Source organism: Sciurus carolinensis, unplaced genomic scaffold (assembly GCF_902686445.1).
Source record: "Sciurus carolinensis unplaced genomic scaffold, mSciCar1.2, whole genome shotgun sequence".
In the NCBI taxonomy this organism is placed as follows: Eukaryota; Metazoa; Chordata; class Mammalia; order Rodentia; family Sciuridae; genus Sciurus; species Sciurus carolinensis.
The window spans coordinates 79,722-89,672 of NW_025920439.1; the positions used below are offsets into that span (position 1 = coordinate 79,722).

The window sequence follows — 9,951 nt, forward strand, 5'->3', positions numbered from 1 at the left end:
ACTCAGCTGCCAGGGTGCCTGCGGGGAGGTTCTTGGCCAGAATCATGGTCTCGCTTCACTCTGCTGCAGTCTATGGAGCGGACGGGACTCGTGAGAGATGGCAGCAGGGATTCAGTCTGATACCAGCACTCTCTGGGTCCCAGGGGCCAGCACCTGGAAAGCAGACCCAGGAGGTGCCACTCTCTCCAGCAGGCCACCTGCTGGCTCCACAACTGGGCAGTTCTGCTGAGGGTCAGCCCCCAGTCCCCCACTGAGTTGTGCAGACCATGACAGTGAATGACCAGCCTGCTGGACCTCCTAGGTGTCCCAGCCGCTGTTCCACTGATCAGATTGGCATCTCAGTGTGGAACTGCAGGCCACCAGCCACCACAGGCATGGAGGAAGAAGCACCAGGTGCAGCCTGTCATTGTGAGGGGCAGCAGAGCAGTGAGTCCTCAGGTTTTGGTTCCAGGCACCACTGGGCCTGTCGACACACCCCCAGCCTCCCTGGAGCCCCATCCCCAGCTCTGCAGCAGCCATCAGTCGGGACCATCAGAGCCCATGGGGATCGCAGTGGGGACCCACCTGGCTGAAGGAGTCCAGGTTGAACACATTGTGGAGGAGGAAGTGCCACACCTCTTGGACCAGCTGGGTCTCCCCAAGGGCCACACGGACAGCCACGCTGCCCTTGCTCTTCTGAGGGAGGGGGAAAGGAGACCAGCGACCATCAGGTGGATCCAATCTGCTCTTTTCACAAAGCAGCTGAGAAGACCCAGTGGAAGTGGGTTCAGCGGTGCCCCTCATCCAGCCACACCTGCCTGACCTCCTCTGCCACCATCTCCAGCCACAAGTCCCCGCACCCGCTCCAGCTCTTCCTTTCTCCACAGTGGTCAGGTCTGTGGCTCCTCTTCCAGCACCTGGGGGCTTCTGCAGGGCTGACCCTGACCCCAACCCCTCACTCCAAGCAGTCTTTCCTCTGTCACCTCCCCACCAACCCAGGCTCTTCTCTCTCCACATGTCTCCACTAGGAGGTTTAAGAAGGCACCAGAAGGCTCTAGAAGGCAGGACCCTGTCCCAGCACTGTGAAGCCCTGGTGCTCGGGCACTCGCAGCACCAGAGCCACTGCGACTGTCCCTTGTCCCTCCCTCCAACTCAGGCCAAGCTGCACTGCCCAGCATGGCAGCCATGAGCCACTGGGCAACTGAGGCATGGTTTTTTCAAACCCACATCCTGCTACACATGGAACACAGCAGCCTGGGTGGGAACGAGGAAGGAGAAACATCCTGTGACTACACCCTGTGGCACAGCAAAGTGACAATCCCTCAGATGCATTACCTGAAAAAGGCATCTGTTAGTATTAATTTTCCTGTATCTTTTAAAAACATGGCCAAAAGGTCATTCACTTATACAGGAGCTTGCTGTCCACCTCCACAGACAGGCTGGCCTCTGGTGTCTTGAGGAAGGGCAGAGGACCATGGAGAAAGCAACCAACGGGCAGAATCAAGGGACGTCCCTCACCACATGGTTGAAACGTGCTCCTGGTTTTGCCCAGAAAGAACTCTGCAGGGGTCCATCCCTGGACAGATTCGCCAAGAGGATCTGTGGACATGAAGCTCGCAGGTCACGGGCCACTCACAACACTTGGCTCTTGGTGCCACTGTACTTCTGTGCAATGGCATTGGCCCCATGAACAGCGTGTTCCAGTCGTGGGAGCTGAGGGCAGGGGCAGAGCAGGACAGGCCACGCTGGGACCTACGGGTGCTCTCCCACAGACACATAACCTGTCTTAAGCCTCCCCACCTTCCTAGTCATCCCGCCAGCTCACCTGTCCTGGGTAGGCTCCCCACCCACAGGCAGCAGGACTGACAGATCCAACCTCTGGCAGTGCAGCAGCTGGCCTGTACAGGTCCCAGCAGGTGGCAACCATCCACCTGTAGCAGACGCGATACCTCAAAGCATAAGTGAACTCAGCACTACTCTCCCCTATGCAGTGGGGAAGCAGGCTCGGAGGTGAGGATGAACCTCAAGCTATAGAGCAAAAGGGACCAGGCAGCCTGGAAAGGTGGAGAGGGCAGCAGAGCCTGGGCGGGGCTGGCGAGGACCTGGAGCTGCTGGCTTTGTCCTTGGACACCTTCTTCTTCTTCTAGGATGAGCCGGGGGTGTCGGTATCCTCACTAGCTTCCTTCCTGATGGTGGATGGCAGCCCATGCAGCATCTTGCCCTGTGGGGACAGGAGAGGAAGTGGGCAAGCTGCCCTCCCACCCTCCAGCCCTGCACTCCAGTGGGGCCTCCTGTCTAGTGTGGCCTCCTGTCTTAAACAAGTTGTACAGAGGGCCAGACTTGCAGGAGGACAGGGATGGCAGATGGAGTAGACACATGGCTACTCTTGGTCCAGCTGGTGGTGGGGTCCCCTGACACAGCCATGCCAAGGGAAAGGTGCCTCTCTGTGACACCCCATGGCCCCTCACACTGCACACCCAGGCCCTGCACAGGGAGAACATGAGTGGCCATGGGTGGGCCAGGTCTAACCTGGAGCCCACAAGGCCCATACACTGTGAATGAAGGTGCACTGGAGGGGAGGTGGCCTGGGCACATTGCAAGGTGACCCTGAAGAGCAGAGCTCCCTGCATTCCACAGGGCCGTCCCTCCTCCATCACCAGGCTCGGTGACCCCAGCGGTCCCATGATCAACCTCACCTGGAACACCTGCCCATCCACTGCTGCGCAGACCTTCACCGTGTGCTCAGGGAACGTGAAGGTGACAAAGTTAAAGTCCTTGGGTTCCTTGGTCATGCTCTTGATGGGGTAGTGGAGCTCTGACAGGGGACCTGAGAACAGGAGAGCGTCAGTCACCTGGGTTGGATTTGGGCCCAAGCTCGAGTAAAAGTGCCAGGCACTAAGGGTCGGCCACATGAACACAGAACAGCTGCTGTGCACTGGCCATGTCCACTCAGCCTGAGGAAAGGACGGCAACTGCCAGCCATGAGGCCCACCTCCAGGTCAAGGGTGTCATTTCCCAGTCCCCTCGCACCCACCCTAAGAGAAGCAAGGAGGAAGGTGCCGGGATGCACCTGGCTCCATGGCCTGCTGAGCAGGGCCTGTCCTGGGCAATGCACCTGGCTCCATGGCCTGCTGAGCACAGCCTGTCCTGGGCAGTGGCCTTGCCCACACAGGCCTCCTCCTCTTGCCTGTGAATGGCACAAGTCGCCCCACACACAGTGGTCTTGAGGGTCCAAGAGTTAGTGTGCAGTCACTACCCAGGGCCTGCTGCAGTTAGTGCCATGTAAGTGTTCGTAATGCTGTCCCTCTCAGAGGACACTGTCTGCAGTGGTTCCACTCTGAACACCTGGTGTGACCACATTCCAAATGGATACCTGCAGTCTATGGTCAAGCCCCTCACCCAGCACTGCCATGTGGCCAGGGCACCAGCCCATGTGAGGACCTGGGGAGCAGGACAGCATGGACAGACCTTCAGGTCCCATCACCTGGCCTGCAAGCAGGTTCCACTTGGGACCTCTGAGCTGTCCTTGGCCCAAGCCACACTCACACAGCCTCGCTGATCCTCCACACCCAGGCCAGCCTCCCAGGAGATAAGGGCACCAGTAGCATCTCCACGGCACAGATTCACCTGCACTGTGAGCCCACCTTCCTCCCCTCGACAAACGGCCCCTGTGACCAAGCTCAAGTACAGGCCTGCAAGTTCCCAGCCCAAGAAGAAACAGCAACAAAACTAAAGACAGCCCTGGCTGTTGCCTCTTCTCAGAAGCTCGGTTTGCTTGGGAAAACTTGAGAAAGAAAAGCACTCCAAGGCAGGAGCATGGTGGGTGGGGAGGGCTGGGCAGCTGCTGAATTCCAACACCAGAAGCCAAAGAATCTCAGGAAAATGCCTCCATCGCTCTTGCTCTGCATTTGGATGGTGAGAGTTAAGGAATCAAGTTCTGTGGGACATACTGGGTGTGCCTGTGGTCCCAGCAACTTGGGAGGCTGAGGTAGAATGATCAAGGCCAGCCTTGTGGACTTACCAAGACAGTCTCGAATTAAAAAATAAAAAAAATTTGGGATGTAGCTTGGTGGCAGAGTGACCCTGGGTTCAATCCCCAGCACCATTAAAAAAAAAAAAAAGAAATCCAAGTTCAAGTTCAGAAAGCAAAAGATGCCACTGGATCTGCAGTGGGGACAGCAAGCCATTTTCAGATGAGGAGACCAGCTGGAGCCACTGCCCAAGGTCAAGAGCGAGTGGGAGGCAGACGGGGCCAACCCAGCCAAGTTGGAGCTGGGCACAGCAGGGGCCTACACACGCGGCCAGCAGCGGAGTCCTACCGTAGGGAGAGAAGAGCCCCTTCAGGTTCTCCTCGGTGCTGGTGTAGAGCAGGTTGTGCACAAAGAGTCTCCCAGAGTCAGCCAGGTCCTCCTCCTCCTCATCTTTCTGGAGTGTCCGGCCTTGCCAGGGTTGCACACTGTTCTGCAGGGTCCCCTTGGCTGTGGGCACATGCTTCTCCCTGAACACCTTGATGTAGCATCCACCTGCAGGAGGAGAGGGTCAGGGCTCTGGGGAGCCTGGGACTTGAGACACCTGGCTGGGGACCCAGGCCCTGGCTGCAGGATGCCAGATGCTCCAGCTGGGAAAGGCGATGGATCTGGCAGCAAACTCTGTAACAGGGCAACAGCCTGAGGCCCTGGGGCCTTGCCCAGTCTGCCAGTATGGCCTCAGCCCTTGGAGCCTGCTCCCACTGTTCCAGGTCAAGTGACAGGTCCTCTGAACTCTGAGCCTACTCTGACACTGCTGGCGGCTCTGCCTTGGGAAAGGTCTCATGTGACAGCCTGACCCTGAACAATCATCTGCTGGTGAGCAGGTTGTAAAAACCACCCTGCATGTGTAAGGAGGCTGCAGGGATGGCCTGCTTCCGCCCACACCACCAGAGCTTGATGGATACCTTCCCTTGACCTGCCAGCAGTACTCCCAGGGACCCCAGTCTACCCTGACACAATGCATCCCCAGGAGTCCGTGGCTGGGTCCAATTGCCATTCGTGCCAGAGAGGGTGGAGGACCATGTCCCAGCTCAGAGAAGGTGCCCTTGCTGCACCCCCACCAAACCTGCCAGAGGCCAGAGCCTGCTCCAGGAGGCCCAGCAGTCACCTTGTTGGAGACCTGCCTCCTCCAACCCCAACTCTAGCCACTGCCTTGACTGCCCCGTACTGCCAGGGCCATATGCCCACTCATGGGCTCTGGCACTGCCTGCCTCTCCACAGCCCCTCTGTTTGCTGCTGTACCTTCAGTGCCCGCAGTGTCAGGTGGGAGGGAAGGGTCGGCACAGACATACATGAAGGAGCCCACAAAGGAACAAGGAGCCCGAGGGCCCCTGCCAGGGCCCCCTTACCCATGTACACCCTGTCACACTTCAGGGCTTTCTTCACTCCCTCTTCACTGCTGAAATCCACAAAGACATACCCTGAGGGGGACAAGGACAAAGGTAACTGAAGGAGCTGCAGATGCTAGGAGTCACTGGGGATGCTGCATCCAGCTTGAGGCAGAGGCTGGAAGCCTCCAAAGAACACCTGCCTCCCTCCACAACAGGCCAAACTCCCTTTTGAGGAGCCCTCTGCACCAGCCTGGCATGGCAGGCGAAGGCGCCAGATGCCAGGAGTCAGAAGCAAGGGCCTTCCTGCCTCCCTCTCGGTCTTAGCCCTTCCCTGACCAGGTTCTGCAAAGGAGAAATGCTCACCAAGGCCCCATGACCCAGCATAGCACTGGAGGGCTGGACTCTGTGACCACCCTCCCAGCACCAACTTACCTCCAGCCATGCCCCCAGCCTCTGGGCAGCCAGATCTAGGGCTCCAAGGCCAGGGGTGGAGGCTCACTGCCAGAGAGGACACCCAGGGGCAGCACCACGCATGCTCAGAGTAAAGCGCAGCCCACCAGCACCACTCCTGGGGAGCAACAGAAGCCACAACTCACACAGTTCCAGCAGGTGGGGGGTCTTTCCTGATCACGGGAGGCCTCCTCAGCCTCAGCCTCATGAGGCCTCTACCCATGGAGCCTCACAGCAGCACCCTGTCTACCCCACCATCTTCTGCCACCATGAACTCAGCCCAGCAAACCCAGAACTGCTGGCCTCTATCTAAACAGATGGGGGAACCTGCCAGAAGAGTGGAGGCTGGGCAAAAAGAGGTGAAGATTCTGACACTGTCCACCAGGCTGCCAGAGGCAGGAAGGAGGCCATCAGAGCCATGTCCTGACCAGGGTAGAGTGAGGACTGCCACCAGGAGAGGAGACATGCCCTTCCCTGTGCTGGCCTCCCTGACTCGGTCCAGCTCCCAGACCTCACCCGTCTTGTTCCCATGCATGTTCCTCACTATCCGAATAGCCACTGGTTTCAGGGGCGCCAGGAATTCCATAATATTCCATGACATTCAAGGAGAAGTTTGGCCCCTGATCAGTGCAACAAGAAAAGTGCTGCCCAATAAAGAGAGGAGGGACAAAGTACTGAATCAGAAAAGAAAACAGGGCAATTACAGTTCTGCTTTCAGTTACACTCGTCTTTCATCATAAATAGAAGACTTGGAAAATAGAGATCAAAGATGACGTTTTTGAGGTTTCTTTTCTCTTTCTTCTTTTATACTTGGGGTCAAATCTAGCTTTTCTCACATCACTTTACAGCATAGATATCTGTCCATGACACTTCACGTTGTAAGGAGAGTCCCATGTTCTTAACCATTCCCTTCTCTGGATGTGTGTATAACCTAAACAGATATTTCAAAAAATTCATGAACAGGCAGGGTATGAGATCATGGAAATGTTGAAAATTGCAAATCAGAAAACCTACTTCTAATTCCAAGGGCCAGCTCTCCTTTCCTGGCTCCTTCTGCAAAATAAAAGCAGTGAAACCAGTGTTAATCTGGGCACTGGGTGCTCAGAGGCACCCACCCTGAGTAGCCTGTGATGCCAGCCACCAGATGAAACTAAAAAGCATTCCAAACAAATGAAGAAGTTCAGCAGAGTAGGGTTTTCACACTGCTGCTGCCAATTTCCTGATTATCAGATTCTCTCCAGAAGTCAGGCCTCATTTCTGGTGTCTGGTGGGACAGCCAGCACCTGCACCACATGCAGTCAGGTGTCTCTGGGGATGAATCTACCTGCTGTTCCACACCTGGCTTTTACCACTTGCCACAGCACCCTGGGGTCCCCTGTCACTGTGTTCTTCATGTGACACCTCATGTTCCCCCGTTTTAATGTGCCCTGTGAGTTAACCCAGGCACTGGTGACATTTTGGGCTTGATGATTCTTTGTTGTGGGGGCTGTCCTGTGTGCAGCAGGGCATCTGGCAGCATGCCAGGTCTCTGCCCACTAGATGCCAGCAGCAGCCCCTTCAGAGGTGACAACCAAGTGTTCCTCTGGACATCGCCAGGTGTCCCATGGGAGTGGATCATTCCCTTCTGAGAATCACGGGATACACGCCTTTCCTAGAAATGGAGCTTTGCTTTTCTGTTCTTATTGATTGACAATCTGTTATATAATTCACTTTTGGGAATATTTGGATAGATTCTAGTCTTTTATTATAATTACAAATAAAATTGCTGTGAATATTCCTGTACAAAGCTTTGCATACACGTAAGATTTGATTTTTTTTTCTTACAGGGAAAATATCTCAGCTAAATGATGTAGATTTCTTTGTGATCTGTGAGAAAATTGTCAACATTTCCAAAATGGTTGTATCCCTTCTCATTCACACTACTAGTATTTGAGAGCTCTACCGTCTCCATGAACTTGGCAAGTGATGACATTTATTGTAGTTTTGATTTGCATTTTTGCACAGAATAATATTGAGTACATTTTTTGTATCTGTGATTCACATATTTTCTTTGTAAATTGTTCATGTTATTGCCATTTAAAATTTTTCATTATTATGATCATTATTTTTGAGTTATTATCCTATATAAACTTATTGCATAAATATGTGTGTGTGTGTGTGTGTGTGTGTGTGTGTGTGTGTGTTTAGTCATATTTCCATTGCTCTGATCAAAAGACCTGGCAGGAAAACATCAAGGAGGAAGAGAAAGAAATGTTTATTTGGCAATCCCGGTTTCAGACGTCTCAGTCCTCTAAAGACATACAACATGAGGACTGTAGGCAATAAAACTGTACTGTGTTTGTAATTCCTGCTAAATTAACACATTTTAGTTGCTCTTGTCACACAAACACAAACAAAATATGTGATAATGTAAGATAATGGACATATTAATTTGCTTCACAATAGTAAATATTTTCTTCTTACTTAATTGTGACCTCATCATAGCTACACACTTCTAACGAGTTACCATAGAGAACAAAGGAATGCAAATTAAATTTCCAGTGTGGGACTCTAATAAACACTACTCCAGGCACACAACTAAGGTTACGACAGCAATTAAAACTCAGCAGTTATAGCATGTACCCTCAACATGCTACAGAGAAAACAACATTTTAAGTGTGTGGTCTTCTGAAAAGTCATAATCCCAATCTAGTTGCAGAAAACCTCCAAAGGACCATTCTATGGAATTCCTGACCAGTATTTCTAAAATATTCAGTCTTCAAAAACAAGAAAAAAAATCCGAGGAATTATCAAAGAAAAGAGATACCTAAGGAGATACAATAATAAAATGTGTTGACATTGTTTGGAGATGATTTGCCCCCATCAAAATGTAATTCCAGCATGTGGTGGTATTGGCAGGTGGAGCCAGGTATTGATCATGGGGATAGAGCTTCATGAAAGGATTGTTTCTCTCTTAGGATTAAAGTTTTTACCATGGAGTGAGTTGTTTTAAAGTAAGTTTGACTTCCCTGGCTTTTTCTTGATTCCCCTTTCACAATATCATCTTTGCAGCTGAGCAGTTATTGCTACCTGTTCTTAAATTGTCAGCCTCCAGGACTGTGAGCTGAATAAATCACTTTTCTTTATAAATCACTCAGTCTCAGATGCCCTGTTATAGCATTAAGAAATAGACTAAGCCATACCAAAAGGTATCCTGAATAGGATACTGGAACATCAAAAGAATATTTAATTAAGAACTAAGAAAATCTTAATGAAGTTTCTACTAAGTCAATACTGATTTATTTGTGAAGCCAAAAGTGTTGTACTAGCATAAATTGTTTAAAATAGAGAACACAGTGTGTGAGTTATGTGAATTTTTTGCACTATATTTGCAAGAATCTGTCTAAACTACTCCAAAATTTAAAAAAAGCTTTCTTACATGAAAGTAATTCCAAAATCTTAGTGTCCAATGTAGCTTAGAGTACCTGATTATCTTCTCAAGGAATTCTTTATAAATGCTTGTCAGTCCTGCTAATATAGCAGTATATCTGACAGAAATTAATAAGTTAACTAATATTTGTGACTCAAAGGCTCATCACAATTAATTAATGAGTTTAACAATTTATATTAGGAAAAATGGGTTACCAAGGAACAGAAAAACCCCTTGGTATTAAAGCAAAATCTTTCTCTTTAAATATGAGTAAGGGAAAACATGAAATACAGATACAACTGAAAATTGTATTCCAAACCTGTGCTACATGGCAAAACATGCAGGAGTGCCTCCAAATATGTGTGCATATTGTTTTGTTTCTATGGCATATTTTATATCTAACCTGTAATTTATGCATTGTGTATTAAAACATTATAAACCTCTATTCTTCTGATCTAAACTGTTCATTGTTGAAATATTCATCCCACACAAAGCAATATACAGATGCAATACAATATATATAAAAATATCAGTGAAATTTTTCACAGATCCTAAAATATCTATGAAACCACTTAAGACCCTGAATGACCAAAACATTCTGAGAAAGAAAAACAAGATGGATGCACTATACTTCCTGATTTAAAAATTACACTGTGGATTATAATAGTCTAAAAAATATTATATGTACTATCACCAACATAAGACACATAAACTAGTAGAACAGAATAAATAACCCAGAATCAAACCAAAACAC

At 50.5% G+C, this 9,951-nt stretch overlaps 1 protein-coding gene across 1 annotated transcript; it reads right to left on the reverse strand.

Annotated features, from left to right (window-relative positions):
• Nucleotides 1-325: 325 nt before the first annotated feature.
• On the reverse strand, nucleotides 326-6,389 carry LOC124975733 (probable RNA-binding protein 19). Its single transcript, XM_047538309.1, has 6 exons — nucleotides 6,305-6,389; nucleotides 5,357-5,428; nucleotides 4,299-4,502; nucleotides 2,676-2,806; nucleotides 565-675; nucleotides 326-400 (listed from the first exon to the last, which is right to left on the reverse strand). Exons 1-6 carry the CDS (start codon nucleotides 6,387-6,389, stop codon nucleotides 326-328), a joined length of 678 nt encoding a protein of 225 aa, XP_047394265.1.
• Nucleotides 6,390-9,951: the final 3,562 nt, after the last annotated feature.

Bases quoted from the DNA above. Each gene is read 5' to 3' on its own strand.
- LOC124975733 (XM_047538309.1), bottom strand. From the start codon at position 6,389: ATGTCATGGAATATTATGGAATTCCTGGCGCCCCTGAAACCAGTGGCT. The intron at 5,429-6,304 runs GTGAGGTCTGGG...TGTCCCCCTCAG, and splicing joins CATGCATGGGAACAAGACGG to GGTATGTCTTTGTGGATTTC. The intron at 676-2,675 runs GTGAGGTTGATC...CCCCTCCCTCAG, and splicing joins TGGATGGGCAGGTGTTCCAG to AAGAGCAAGGGCAGCGTGGC.